The 16,160-nt window shown below is 38.2% G+C and overlaps 1 protein-coding gene across 1 annotated transcript; it reads left to right on the top strand.

Moving 5' to 3' along the window:
* Window positions 1-1,267: 1,267 nt before the first annotated feature.
* On the top strand, window positions 1,268-9,319 carry LOC135222653 (basic salivary proline-rich protein 1-like). The gene is made up of 3 exons (XM_064260796.1): window positions 1,268-1,416; window positions 7,692-8,513; window positions 8,730-9,319. The coding sequence occupies exons 2-3, from the start codon at window positions 7,699-7,701 to the stop codon at window positions 8,764-8,766; spliced, it is 852 nt and encodes a 283-aa protein (XP_064116866.1). The 5' UTR covers window positions 1,268-1,416; window positions 7,692-7,698; the 3' UTR covers window positions 8,767-9,319.
* Window positions 9,320-16,160: the final 6,841 nt, after the last annotated feature.

Below are 16,160 nucleotides of genomic sequence, written 5' to 3'. Positions count from 1 at the left end.
ATGGATAAAAAAGAAATAAAAAAACTCAAAAGTGAGAAGGTCCAAAAACAACATCATCTATTTTGTATTATCTAAGGAAAATGGATAAAAAAAACAACTCAAAAGTGAGAATTTCCAAAAACAACATAATCTAATTTGTATTATCTAAAGAAAATGGATAAAAAGAAAAAAAACTCAAAAGTGAGGAGGTCCAAAAAGAACATCATCTGAGGAAATAAACCAAATAACGCATTCCGAAAGAAGAGGCTTCTTGGGTGCTTCAGATTTGGGGCCCCACCTTGCTACGCCCTTCTCCGGACGAGTCAGGCGAGTTTTTTTCGTCCATCATGCCTCTGGGGCTTGCAGCATGCATGCATACAAAAAAAAATCATGAGCATAATCGTTAATATTCGCTCTGTTATTCGAGTGGCAATATTAACGTAATCTTAGGTTGCAAAGATTAAAATCAATATTACAATGAGGAAACGAGTAAAGATTTTGTATATTTGTTTTCAAGTGTTCATTGATTCAAGATTCTTGTCACCTTACGACTGAGGTGAATATTGCTCTGAAAGACTAATTGAATAGACGCGATAAGGTTGGGAAAAGCCAATATTAAATGGAACTCGTTCAAAAGCTTCGCCCATGTCAGCGACTATTCTACGCATGAGACTCACCAAGGAGGTGCTATGACTAGCCTGGGCTCATGTGAGTCACTAACGAAAGGATTTGCTTGTTCGCAAATAGCTTGATAATGCACACACCACACACACACATACACATACACACACGCACGCACATATATATTTCGTATAACGATGTCATGACAATCGGTTTGTTTGCATAACCAAGCAATCATCACAGAGAATCTGACAGGTGTCGTAATTAACATAATTTTTACTTACTCGTGCTCTCTTAACTTGTAGTTAATTGCCGGTATCCCATGTAATGCGCGCTAACCGGCGTCATAACTGTTTGGGAACACCTTAGAGCAGGTTTTGTAAACAAACAACAAAAAAGGATGTGTGATGTGAATGCGAGTGGATAGGAGGAGACTGGTAAATCCCAGTTATTCCCACCCGGAAGCCCTTTCGACGAAGGGTCTTGCAAATTAAATATAAAGGATTCTATTTTTCAATTATTTCACAACAAGTTTTATATCATCATTTTCCCTAAAGTCCGCTTTGCAAGTTTAAAGTCTATAACTAACGCTAAACACGACGCAGAGGTGCCGATTCATTCACAAGCTTTTGGGTGCAATCACACTGTCGGTGAGTATTCCTAGACCGATATATAGTGATGTTCAGGAGTCTTCCAGGGTCACTTCCAGTCGCGCAGCGCTGAACGAGAGTCCTCTCTCTCCCTTGCCCTAGTGTTTCAGGACTTTATTTCTCTCGAGACAAGTGGAATTTACCTGTTCAGTCTCTTAAACAAATAGTGAGTACCGTTGTGATTATTTGAAAGAAGTGTCTCGCTTATTCCGGTGAGTGCTCCTCTTCCATCTTGCCTCCATGACGCAGCGTTGCGAAATCAGGGTTTCCCGTGATGGAAGCTTTTCTTGCACCTGTCGCCCGTGATGCTCATCGGCCTGTTCTTCGCAATGCGATAACCGGTTGAAGAAAGCCACCCAATGGCCTTGTGAAGCATAGGCCTTACGAAAAACAGTTTTGAAAAATTACTCCTTCATGTTTTCCATTGTATTTTGGGGCCGATATTTTTCTTTCGTTGTATGGGAGAAGAGGTAACGAAATTTGTATGGATCTGTCAATGTGACACTACGTTAACGTAACAGTACTTTAGATGACACACGCTCCTAATATGTCAACGTGCAAGTACTGTCTATTTGCTAAACATCATGCGTCGGTGTGTGCTTGCATGCATGAATTCAGTTGTAATTCAAAGTTTCGGACTCTACGTTTGATATTAATATTTATATTTAGATGGAATTAAAAATAATATTTCCAAATGAAGCTTGATTAAATAGGATGACTAAATCTTAAGTTCGCATATTGATACAATCAAACATAAACAAACAAGACAAGAGAGAGAAAGAGAGAGTGTACAATGTCACTACCGACCTTGCCAGAATCAAAACAAACGATGCATGCATAAAAACAAGGGGCTTACCGCAAGTAAGATGTTTTTTTATCATTGTTTTTTCTTGGCTTTTCTATATTTATAATGTGCATTCATGCCTGTTGTTACTGTCGAAATTACTTTTATTTCCATCTTTTCTATATTTTCACCCTCTCAGGGTTATTGATCTATAACAGGCCATTGGAAATGAATTTACTCTTTTACAAAACCGCATCCATTCATACGTCTTTCTGTCCTCATTTGACCTATTTATCCGTAATTCATGCTTCTTATACTACACTATTCTAATATCACCATCAATAGTGATGACGAAAACAAATAACTGGAAACAGCTGTAACAAGTCGCTTGCACCAGTCATATTGTGCGAGGATTATACCAAAATTATATAAAAACAAGAAATGAAAGAGGAAAATACGAAAAAAATAAGTTGGGCTAACTTCCTTCGTGGCAATTTTTCTTCCTTTTTCTATTTTTGGTGGTTGAGGCCTAATCCTTGCAAAATTTGACTGTAATACGCGACTCGTTGTAGCTCTTTCCAGTGCTTTATTTTCATGATCGATATTGATGGTAACAGATGAATAGGATGAATAGGAAAGGAAGGTTTCATGGTGACATTACGTTAGGCATGTATGTGATTTTCCATCATGATTTGATGAGTTAATTTTGTGTTGTTATTAACTGATAATTCTTCGGTCTTCGAAAGCAGACATGACGGAAAAGGTATTAATCCGATATGTGTCCCCCTCTGTCACCTACTGCGAGGTGATAGTACTAAACATGGCGGAAGCTCAATGGGACGCCGCGTTTAGTACTATATTGTATGGTCGACAAATTATCTTCATAAACGATATCTTCGTTCGGCCGTCTACTTGACTTAGCATAAGTTTACCCTGGACTTTGACAAAGGTGGATACTTACAGGGTTAATACCGACGGAAAAGAATTAATTTTATGAAACTAGTACTAATAAATAAATGGGGGCTGACGGGCGGACCGAACGAGGAACTCCGAAAATAAACCAGGAAGATGAAGAGGACGAGGCCTATCGCTTCCTTCTTGCTCAAGCCCCGAGTTTCTTCCTTCCTCAATCGGCCCCCTTCCCCCCCCCCCCCCCCCTTCCCCCCCCCCCCCCCCCCCTTTTTTTTTTCTTTTTTGTTTCCTTCGAGCCTGGGCTAGCAAACGGCACCGGACGTTTTTCACTTTCAAAAAGTAGCTGGCAACTCATCATATCTCAGTTGCTTTGTTGCTATATTTTAGTATCGTCTCATACTCATCTCTCTTGGTTTATGCAGTTGTAGTTTCGTATGAATGAATCTGATTATTAATTAACAAGGAACTCTGTCTTATACGTAGTTCATGTATGCGGCGTTGATGACGCTTGTTGATGCGACACCAATTAAAACGGCCAATCGCCAGTCATCACTCGTTCAGGTGCGTTCAAACTGATTTATCATGCAGTGCGAATCTGGCGCTGGCCTCGATCGCAGATCCCAGTATGGGTGCCACCACGTGCCTTTGGCCTTATTTGGTTCTAGTTGGCACCTTGTGAGTTACACTCCCCTTTAAATCCTAGTTTCCTCACGGCATCTTTCATTTTTTTTTTCGGACCCTTGTTTTATTGATATTTTGGCATTTCAGTTAGAAACTGTATTCATTAACGCGTTGAAAAACAGGTCGAAAAAAACTACAATGGTTAATGTATGGCCGTGTTCCGAATTGATTTTGGGTAGAAAGTTAATTTTCCATCAAAATCAACATTGAAAAAAAAGGTCAAACAATAAGCAGAGCAACAAATTAGAAAATATAATGTAAATACCGCGTTTACAAATGATCTGTCCTACGACCTAAAAAAATTCAAGTTTTTCGTTTTTAATTCGTGCACAAATTGGGTCCTGTATGTTAACTGCCCATCATGATTGCAAGTCTGTCCGTGATAATCAGACTATGGCTGCAAGGGACAAGGAAAAGACAGACGACGCCTTCAAGTGAAAGTTTAGAAGCATTCCCTAGGCCAAGGTGAGCCAGAATTATATCAGCCATGGTAGGACAGAGAGAGAGAGAGAGAGAGAGAGAGAGAGAGAGAGAGAGAGAACATTTGAATCAGGAAACATTGCGTTGATGTTTACAGAGGGAGCGAGAGATTTTTGAATCTGGAGATGTCCTGATTTTCCCTGTATGTGTGTGTGTGTATAAGAAAGAAAGAAAGAAAGAGAGAGAGAGAGAGAGAGAGAGAGAGAGAGAGAGAGAGAGAGAGAGAGAGAGAGAGAGAGGACAGTTGACTGTAAGGTTCTACTGGAATTAGATACCTTAGCTTAAAAAAAATAAGATTTGTTCTTTAGTCATTGTACTATCACATACGAAAACTAGACTTCCCAGGTGATGACGGCATCAAATCACTCGAATACCACGTTCCAGGAAGTTGGTTTCATAAACTTATTCCTAGTAATTGACAATGATGCATCTTCCGGCAACTGTACCGTCCAAACAGCTCCTACTAGAATATATTATTAACATTTTCTTCGTGTCCTTGAAACGTAATAGGACCAGAATACTTAACAGTCACTTGCGGGGACACCGAATTTCTAATGAGTCTACGTGTTTTGATAATGAAGCATTACTATCGTCGATTCTTTGCTACATTAACAAATCGAACCTTGATCGTTTGAATGTAAGCGCTATGTACCGGCGTTTTGAGGATTGGTTTACTTTTGTAATACATATAGCACAAGATCATACAGATATATAGATATTATATCATATCTATATAATATATATATATATATATATATATGTGTGTGTGTGTGTATATGTATATAATCATACACACACATATGTATATATATATATATATAATATCTATACCATATATAAATGAATATATATATATATATATATATATATATATATATATGATGAATTTGTTATTATTGTTATTTATTATTTAGAAGATGAAACCTATTCATATGGAACAAGCCCACGGGGCCATTGAACTGAAATTCAAGCTTCCAAAGAATACGGCGTTCATCAGGAAGAAGAAGAAGATAAAGGGAAATACAGAAAGAAGAGAACCCACGTATTAAAAAGAAATAAATTAAGGAATCAACAAGTAGATAAAATTGTATTAAAATGCCAGGAAAATAGTATTAGGTTATTAATGGATTGCACCTTTGCTATAATATACGCACACATAGATATATTTACATATCAATATACATACACAAACACACACACACACACAACACAACACAAACATATATATATGTGTATATATATATATATATATATATATATATATATATATATATATATATATATATATATATCGAAAAACCGGCAAACTATAAGCGGTCTCCATCAGAATGACGTCATTGCAGGATTCTTTGAATAAAATTATAGGAAGGAAGTGACAAGACTTACTAGGAAGAAAACGCTAGTTCACTCGATGCCATGCTAGAAAGTGAGAGCTATAGTAGATTCACATCAACCGAGCATTTGATGTCTGGGCCAGTCCCTTACGACGTTCCTGATTGGCTGTTGATAAGCCAATGACAGGGCTGGAACCTCTCAGTCTCTCGAGAGAGTTCACGTAGGCAGGATGTATGTTCCACCTCTCCTTTGAAAAGTATCCCTCTGGAGAGCTCATAATACAGATGCTGCCTATGTGAACTCTCTCGAGAGACAGTTTCCAGCCCTGTGGTTGGCTTATCAACAGCCAATCAGGAGCATCGTAAGGGAGTGGCCTAGACGTCAAATGCACGGTTGATGTGAATCTACTATAACTCCAGTCATCCCGTTGGGGAGTACTGCCATCAGTGCACCTCATGCGGTGCACTGTAGGCAGTGCCTAAAAGGTTCTGTTTGTTTCATGGTACAACAGCGAGTTGAGTTCCTCATGTTAAACCTTTCATATCTTTTCGTTGTCAATTTCCACTTCAGCGCAGAATGACTTCAGAGGTCCATTTAGTTATTTTGTTAATTTATTTGTTTTTGTAATACTTTATCTCCCCTTTCTGTATTTCCCATTCATTACCTTCTGTTATTTCTTTCGAATGAAAATGATATTCTTTGGAAGCTTGAATTGTCAGTCAATGGCCCCTGTGGGCTTGTTCCATATGAATAGGGTTTCATCTTCTCAATAATAATAATAATAATAATAATAATAATAATAATAACAATAATAATAATAATAATAATAATAATAATAATAATTAAAAACTACTCATAGTAGCATGAGTCTTCAAATGGAGAAACAAATCCACAGTTATGTAAATTTACATAGATTTAAATTTAAAACTAAGGATATCTATCGGGAATCTGCTCGGTTCCCCTTTTCAATCTGACACATAGATGTAGCATTCCAAGTAAGCATAAAAGGAGTCAAAATAAGCGACTTGTTTAAGAACTATGGAACCGGTCGTCAGCATAGATCAGGCAATGCCGTCGTTTTCTGATGAAAGCCTCGCCAGAAAACGAAGGCAATGCCTGATCTATGCTTGCCGACCGGTTCCATAGTTCGTAAACAAGTCGCTTATTTTGACTCCTTTTATGTTTACTTAGTTGGATTGTTACATCTATGTGTCAGATTGAAAAGGGGAACCGAGCAAATTCCCGAAAGATATCCTTAGTTTTAAATTTGAATCTATGTACATTTACATAACCGTGGATTTGCTTCTCCAGTAATAATAATAATAATAATAATAATAATAATAATAATAATAATAATAATAATTAATACCTTAAACGAAAATTGGCATTATTTGATATGTGGAGTACCCTAAACTGTTTGAGTGATTAGGTCACATGAATAAGCTACTGTCATCCATTATGAAATGGGTTTTGTTTTTCATATTTCATAGTCTCCAATTTTTTAAAGATAATTTTTAACACGGAATAACTTTCTTGCATTCATAAGCCTTAAGCTGCAAACATGATTTTGTATTCACAGACCTTTTATTTTGATCCTCAATGAGTCCGTACACTGAAATAGAAGCTAAATCATATATGAAAATTTCTATTGTAGTTCGTTAATTTTCAATTTATCAAGAAACATTTTTTACTCTCTCTCTCTCTCTCGTGGCAGTTGCTGTTATGGAAAGATGGGTCCTTTTGGGTTGTCTGTCTCGACACAGAATGGGGCCCGGATTTGGACATGGTTCGAAAACCGTCTTTAATTAAATTTTTAAAGCTATACTGTATTTTTTTTAGTCGTGAATGCAGATGGTAGGGAGTAAGGAAGAGACTGCAGTGTATTAGATTCTCAGCAATGTGGCAGTTTACAACATTTGTCAAGAACACAATAGCGTTTTACATAATTCGACCTCCTTTAGTGCCCTAAACCAAATTTTCAAAGCACGAAGATGATATGCTCTTTTTAAATGAATCTTTAATTCCACTTAAAAGTTATAAGGTCTCTATTCGAAATATTGATTTTCTACTGAAGTTAATTTGAATGTATACTTTCAAATAAGTGTTGTGTTTACTCTTCAAGCCCCTTAAGAGTGCAGCAAGAAAAAATGTTTAAACAGCACTGGAAATAGTTCCTTTCTGTATCCTTGTGCTGTAGAACAGCATCACTTGTTTATATATTTTTTAAAAAGTCCTTTTTCCTTTTGCAGATTCGGCATGGCAAAATTCAGGGCGCTCCTAGTCAGCCTGTCCTTTGCGTCAATATGGATGACCTCCCAAGCTCAGGGGGGTATGTCTCTGCTCTCCCAGGTTCTCCCGAGAGATACTTTCCTCATTGGTAATCCAATAGTGAGGCCAGACGGTGCCTTTATTAATGCCCCTCCTCCTCCTCCTCATCTTTCTCCGGTGGCGCCCTTCAGACAAGCCGCCTTAGCCCAGAGAGTGCGTGACAGCTCACAAGATCCTGTTTTTCATCGCCCTGTACTACCTCACCAGAATTATCCCTTGCAAGTAAATCCACTGCGTCAGGATCAGCAACGTCGGGACCAACTACGACCTTCTACATCTAGATTCTCCGTTGACCAGCAAGTGCCCCAGCTACCAGTTGTTCCTCCGAGAGCAGATATACCACAGACCCCGCTCTTCTCAGCTGCCAGTGGCTCGCCTTCGAGACCTCAGACTGTCCCACAAAGAGCAGATATACCACAGACGCCGCGCTTCCCAGCTGCCAGTGGCTCGCCTTTGAGACCTCAGACTGTCCCACAAAGAGCTACAGTTCCAGAAACCTCGTTTGGCTCATCTGGTGGTGATTTTCCCACTTCAGTTCACCAACCAGGAAATACCCAAAGTAATCCTCCAAGATCACCTCCAACAAAGACACAGGTTGCATCAAGTGGCAGCTTCACCCCCTCCGGAGTCACCCATAACTTTCCTGTAAATCCTCAGCAGAAGCCATTGGGACAAACACCCAGGAGACATCCAATGTGTGGAGTAACACCACCCACTGGTGACTGTCGTGCTGCATTCCCTAGGTAAGAAATTCATGTCCAAAAATAATCTACTTGTAAACCATCGACAGAGTCTGAGTAAATGAATAAGTATTGAAATAGGAAAATTACTGTGAAATTGGCCATCACTGCATGTTTTGTTTTTATCCCATATCGACTTTAATGTTTCAATTAATAACTGTAAAATAATGAAAATCTAGCCCAGTCTCTACTAATAAGTACTCACCTTTCTTATGTCAGGTACTACTACAACCCTCCCCCGAACGGACCAGTGTGACTGTTTTCTGTACGGAGGATGCGGCTCAGAGGGTCTGAAGTACAGCTACAGGACACTTGAGGAATGTGTGGCTACTTGCCACCCACTTCACACTGACGAGGGCCCTGTTTGTGAGGAGCTCTTCAGAGAAGAGGAGGTCTTCTTTGACACACCGGTCGAAAAGCCCGTTTCATTCAACCAGATTGCTAACAACCCAAGCACTGATCACTTATCAGATGGCGAGATTCTCTACATATTTGCAAATTCCGTCTCTCCGCAAGAGCTCGCTGCCAGAGAAAGCAACAGAGTAAGACCGAGAACCCGTTATGTCGGGAGCTTTCCCGGCTAGTCCCATCGGACGAAAGGCAGTGCAGAGTGAGAATGCGAGTGCGTCGGTTGATGTAAGAAATTGTTAAATTATTTCCTTTACGATTAATGATGATAAAATGAAGGTATTTCATATTCCACATATGAGATCGCAATGATGTACCTCTATATTAGAGAGCCCGTATAGATCAATAAAACATATTTCTGCTATTTAATCTTTTTTATATAATACACGGAAGTTTTTGTAGACAGTGTTTCTTTTGGCGCATGTTTCCTTTCAGATGACAGAGAATATTAAGTATATACCTTTCTGACGGGCTTCCAGGAAGGGGTTCCAGACACTGACAAACTCCGAATATAGCATATATCTTTGTATTCCATGAGCATAGGACTACGACCAAAAGAGGAAAGTTGGCAAAATGACACATTATCTTCGGCAGTTATCAACCGACTTGAAAAAAATTTGAATTCGGCAACTTGTTTATGACATGTTTCTTCCAAGTATATATTTACTCACGACACTAATTTCTGGTTTGGAAGACTTCTAGCTAGTGTTTTCTTTTCATGCCACCGTAAGCTTTATTTCTATAAAAAAAATCTTAATCTTTTTTATCATAACTTTAGTTTAAGTTGTTTTTAGTTGTTATCTCTGGTTGTTGTTTTGAAACTGTTGTTCTTTTTAGTTATTACTGTTTTACCGTTATGAGTTTCATGTTACAACAATATTTATACCTTACAATTCAAATCACCAATGAATTTTACTTAAGTATTTTATTGCAATAAATTCACAACAGGATATTAATCTCTGTCTAAACAGATTCCTGAATGGACAAATTCCTGTCTGAACAGATTCCTGACTGAACAGATTCCTGACTGAACAAATTCCAGCCTGAACAAATTCTTGACTGAACATATTCCTGACTGAACAAATTATTTCTGACTGAACAGATTCCTGACAGAACAAATTCCTGATTGAACATACCCTTTACAAGTGTAAATATCTCAGACAATTTGATAGCAGGAAATTTTCTTTACAATTTTTACTTCATCAAAAAACAATTGGCAATTAAATGACTTAATTTCGACTTGTGAAAAAATCCACCTGTCCAGAAAGCGACCAGTTCCGGAGGAAAAGTTCTCCGGTCTGAAAAGAGGACGTTTTTCATTCATTTACCATCGCAATTGTTTTCCAATTAGGTTGTAGGTATGAGCACATAGATAATTACTAAATAATCCAATAAACTACAGTATTAAAAATAGTAATGTTATAATATACAGTGAAGAGTGAATCTACTCTAACCTTTGCTTTTTACTGCTTCTGTTTAGCAACATTCTGTCCTATCAAATTTTGAACTTAGGCCTAGCGCAATTATATCCGATACCATTCCCCTCTTTAACAAAGTCTGCAGGACAAGTATAAATCGCATTCTAATGTAACTCGTGATCTTCTGAGGAAGTCACGAATGAAACCCGGAAGGTTAACTTCATAAGACGTCAGCAAATTGAGGTATTTGATTTTTCCCCTCCATATTTTGTTTTAGGCAAATCATTTAGCATTGTATGGCGCCCAGGAGTTAGAGTTTGTTTAATCAATATGCATTTTGGCTTTCTGAGACTCATTTTACATGTTATGACATGCACTACGAATACGAAACGCTGAGACATACATGCAAACATTACATATTCCTTTTTAGGTACAACCATATAAATTCGCACCTCTATCTGATTTTACCAACACATCAACAGTAATCCCATATATCTCGAATTTTTGTACTGCTTCTTAGTAAGGGCTGACATTTATAACTTAATCAATAAAAATTTGCTAACTAATGAAAATGACATTGAATATCTCACCCGACATGAAGTATATCATTACGACTGACTCTAAAGATCATGAAGAGTTATTTGTTGTTGAAAGACGCAAACAAACGATTGATACAAAGGCCAGGAAAGTCGCTGTAAAAAAAATGAGGATTTCTCATCTCTCATACGTCATGTATAGAGAGGGAAACCTTTTTAAATTAGTCTGATGACTATTGATTTAGTATGGTTTGGCAAAAGTCTGTGACTGTGTGTATATGTGTACGTCTTATGTCATGGAACAAATGTATGGATGGGAGGGTTAATATTGTCGCTTTATAACAGTGTTATAAAGACGAGTGCGTGAACTGCCAAGGTATGACGTCATTAAGAGCATCTATAAATTTACGTGGGAAAGGTTCTTATTCAGCCAGAACGACGAGTGACAGGGCTACTTGGGGGCGTTAGTTTGCGTGGAAAAGATTTTGATTGAGGCAGTACGACGAGTGACAGGGCTACATGGAAGTTGGGGGGTGGATTAAAGAAAAGTGTTAGGATTGAAGTTTGTTATAAGATTTAGTGCGAATAAGGTTTATAAGGTTGAGAATAAGAGGAAGAAAAATTGTCTGTGGTGTATAATTGGCAACAAGTTCACGACAAAAAAGTTATCAAAATGAAGTGTAAATGTAAATCTAGAGGATATTTAATAGGACTATTTTGAAGGTTTTATGATATACATAAATGGGGGACCGACTGATTTTGAAGTGACAAGACAAGTTGCAAATTTCCAGGGAAACATAAACGGTTAAAAATGAATATGTGGAATGGCTGATGACGGTATGTGATACTTTCTTGATTGGTGAAATCAAAGACAAGCTTCAGAGACTGGTGAAAGTTTATAGGCGTTTGTAAGAAAAAAAAAAAAGCTTGAAGTAAGCCTTAGTGAGGATAACCTTTTGGAGAAGAAACTATTAATGTTACTAAGGATGCGGAAGACCTGAGGGGAATGACTTATATAGGTGTTTGTGACTTGAGGTTAGAAACGACTGTTGAATTAAAGAGTACACACACGAAGCAAGAAGCCAATATGAGGGCAATCATATGAATTTCCCGCTGGAAGCCATGGGAGCAAGGCGAAGAATGAGGCCTAGAAACGATTAGGCAGATGATGTTGCAAAAGTGTAATAAGCAAAAGGAACGGGTGAGACCATAGTAGATTCACATCAACCGTGCATTTGATGTCTAGGCCAGTCCCTTACGACGCTCCTGATTGGCTGTTGATAAGCCAGTCACAGGGCTGGAAACTGTCTCTCTCGAGAGTTCACATGGTTAAGATCTATGTTCCACTTCTCCTGAGGGATACGTCTTTCAGGAGAGGTGGAACATACATCATGCCTATGTGAACTCTCGAGACAGACTGAGAGTTTACAGCCCTGGGACTGGCTTATCAACAGCCAATCAGGAGCGTCGTAAGGGACTGTCCTAGACATCAAATGCACGGTTGTGGGAATCTACTATAGCATAGGCGTTTGGAAGTGGCTGTAGGGGTCAGTAGCTAAACGGGTTACCCTCCTTTTCGCCTAACTGACTTCTCGCATTAAAAACAAGTAGCAACAAAAGATGTAATTTTCCTTTTCGTAAACATGCCCAACATCACTACAGATTACCACAGATCTCATATACCAACAGTTTCTGGCATTCAAATGCTGTCATCCATTTACGATCTGGCTCGGCGTATATGCTATTCTGTCATTAGGATAGTATTTCATTCTTGCTACACTTTTTCCTTAGTGTTAATTACACTTTTTACCCTTACAATTCATCTTATGCTACATATACTACACATACTAAGTAACCTGTTTCACCGTTTTTTCTTTCTTTTGAATTCTGCATCCACATTTCACTTTCATTACGGAGAGTTGTTCAACAATTCATTTATACAATCTAACTTTGACCCCCAGAGACATTCCAAATCTCTCACAAATATCCTGCATACACAGATACCTTCCTGGCGTCACCTATTCTGTGACCCAGCTCTCCTTTCATCATACGACCATAGTATGTAACGCCAACAACCCGTAGAGAGGCGTAACTTTCATTCTTTCACCATCCACATCAACATTCACGGGTTCATCTGCCTAGTTTCCATAAAACCTCTTAACTTAATCTTGCTCACAGATCGCCATTTCTCGACGTTCTCCTTTTGGCAATCACTCATCACAAAAACTGATTTATTTTCAGCAGTTTTTCACTAATATATGCCCTTGAGAGAATAGACCAACGTTAAGCAGGCAAATATCAATAACAAGTCAGTTAATAGGCATTATAACGTTGGGAAAGTGATCCGTCAGCAAAAGGTAATATTCAGCAATAGATCTAAGATTTTTTTGTTTTGTTTTTGTTTTATAAAAGACCAGAGGCCTACGTCTTACATCAAATACAATCTAACTTTGACCCCCAGAGACATTCCAAATCTCTCACAAATATCCTGCATACACAGATACCTTCCTGGCGTCACCTATTCTGTGACCCAGCTCTCCTTTCATCATACGACCATAGTATGTAACGCCAACAACCCGTAGAGAGGCGTAACTTTCATTCTTTCACCATCCACATCAACATTCACGGGTTCATCTGCCTAGTTTCCATAAAACCTCTTAACTTAATCTTGCTCACACATTCTCGACGTTCTCCTTTGGCAATCACTCTCAAACTGATTATTTTCAGCAGTTTTTCACTAATATATGCCCTTGAGAATCGACAACGTTAAGCAGGCAAATATCAATAACAAGTCAGTTAATAGGCATTATAACGTTGGGAAAGTGATCCGTCAGCAAAAGGTAATATTCAGCAATAGATCTAAGATTTTTTTGTTTTGTTTTTGTTTTATAAAAGACCAGAGGCCTACGTCTTACATCAAATACAAGATAATTCATTTACTCATTAAGAATGCCTTGAAAAATAGACCTAAACTTGGCGTTAGCGTATGAAAAGCATATTGAACATCGGAAATATAATACAATTGTATACCTTAACACATACAGAATACTATAAAATTTGAGTTATTGTTACGGTAATATTCCAGTACACTAATTACCCGAAGGATTCGATATTTATACGTGGCTAGAAACCAATTGGTTACCTAGCAACGGGACCTACAGCTTATTGTGAAATCCGAACCTTATTATATCGAGAAATGAATTTCTAATCACCAGAAATAAATTCCTCTGATTCAACGTCGGCAGAGCGGAGATCGAACTAGCGACTACCAAATCGGTAGGTGAGCACGTAGAGCACTCGTCCAACGAGGAACTTCGAGATTAGTATACCCTTACTGTCAGAAACTAAGGTAATTATGAGATAGGGATCAAGACGAAATGTCCTGACCCGAGCCCCGATCTCAGGGACATTGCGCGTCTTCCAGAGGTTCGGACTCTGATATTATCATTAATATTGTGTCCTTATATATTGGACGGTGGGAAAAAGACAGGTTAGACGATTTTAAGTTTAAACGGAGGTATATTACCCGTACAATACCGTTGTTACACAAAAATTATGTGTGTTTTATTAAACTCATTTACGATTCGAAAATCTGTCATTTAATTCACTATGATACACAGGTAAATAGATAAAAGGGTACCTAGTATCTAAAATGTAAACAAACATAACTGAGGAACATAAAGATAAGTAGATTTCCGTAATACAAAGAATTTCTGTAATTTAACAAATAACTACCTGCATGAAAACTGTAATTTCCTAATACTGTTCGGAAGTAAGCCAGTAACATATATCAGCAAATTCGTCAACGCGTGTAAGTTGATGATGATGAACCACAAGTCACATACTACTCCGGTCTTTTATAACTATACCTGAATGTGGGGAAACTACTGGTACTAATATGTAGGGAACTTCAAGTTAAACCTAAGAAAAGTGGGGTAGGATTAGATTGTTACCGGCTGTTATTACTTACCCGTGGTAGGCCTAGTGTTCTCGTGTAAACACTCACTATCCCAGAAAATTTACTTGCCGCGAGCTACAAACTGTCCGCATGTAAAACCTTAATGGACATCGAAAACTTCCGGAAATAACGAATCAAAAAATAAAAGCTAATCTCAGAATTTATGGCACCTTTATCGCATTACATAAACCAAACCGGATAAATCGGGAAAACAAAGTATCCCATATCACTGATTGCAATATACGGAAAAGTCGAATCAATCGACAGGAAACAGTCACACGTTGGTGTTCATATTATACACTAATCAGTGTTCCGAGACAGCTTGTTATTTGAGTCACAGTTAATATATTCTTGGGTTACATGTCATATTTGACTACGTCTCTTGTAGCTTTCAGTAGTTATCGTGCCACCGAATTTGCGTTTATGGTTGCGCTTGGTACTACTGGGCTAGGTGGTGAATATTGGGCTGTACTCTGGCCCTTGCTAGCCTAGGCCTATGTTTACATAAATCGAGTACCCAAGTAACATGCAGCACCTGTTCTAAGAACTATAATGCCGAAAAATCTTTTACAATATGGCAAATGGTAATATCTTAAATAACTTACCAACTTTAAGGTCTGTGCACTTTCTTCTATAGCTCTTTTGGCACTTGGGAATCTCCTCTGACTCCGGCAAAGGTTGTAGTACTACTCGAAACACAACGTTTCAGACCACTGTCTCTTAACTTACGTATCAAATCGTACCACCAAAGTATGGGAGTATAAAAATCCTCAGCGGCTTTCTTTGAATCATCAGGTTTTTCTCAGCTAATCGTGGAATCGATTCCGGTGGCTGAACTTTACGGTGGTAGTAGCGTAAGACCTTATGTATATTTTGACTCTGATCTTATCCACATTTCACACAGCCGCGTTAGGGACACTGATCGCAAGATAAAACTAAACCATGTTTCCACTTTCGCGAAGTGAGCTAAATAAATTACCGTCTGCCATGACAGTGAGTGGCACACTGAATGAAGTACAGTTTTATTGGGATGGCGATTGTATAGTATTTTTTTTTTTTTATTGATCCATATATGATTGTGTGAAAGTATATACTTCAATGTATTGTTTGATTTTAAATCACGAAGAAGGTAAAAACGGGATGATTATATAAACAAAGTTTCAGCCACGAAGTATAACTGCATATGCATTTCCATTATGTATAATGCATGCACGGATGTATTTATGTTTGCATACCCATAAAGTAAATGCATAAAAACACATGCGTGCACATCTGTATGCACTAATTCATGCATATTATAAACACATGTGTAGGCTATGAACAAGTCATT

The sequence above is a fragment of the Macrobrachium nipponense genome, chromosome 8, assembly GCF_015104395.2.
Source record: "Macrobrachium nipponense isolate FS-2020 chromosome 8, ASM1510439v2, whole genome shotgun sequence".
Classification (NCBI taxonomy): domain Eukaryota; kingdom Metazoa; phylum Arthropoda; class Malacostraca; order Decapoda; family Palaemonidae; genus Macrobrachium; species Macrobrachium nipponense.
The sequence above is the reverse complement of the archived record's forward strand: the minus strand, read 5'-3'. Positions and strand labels throughout refer to the sequence as shown.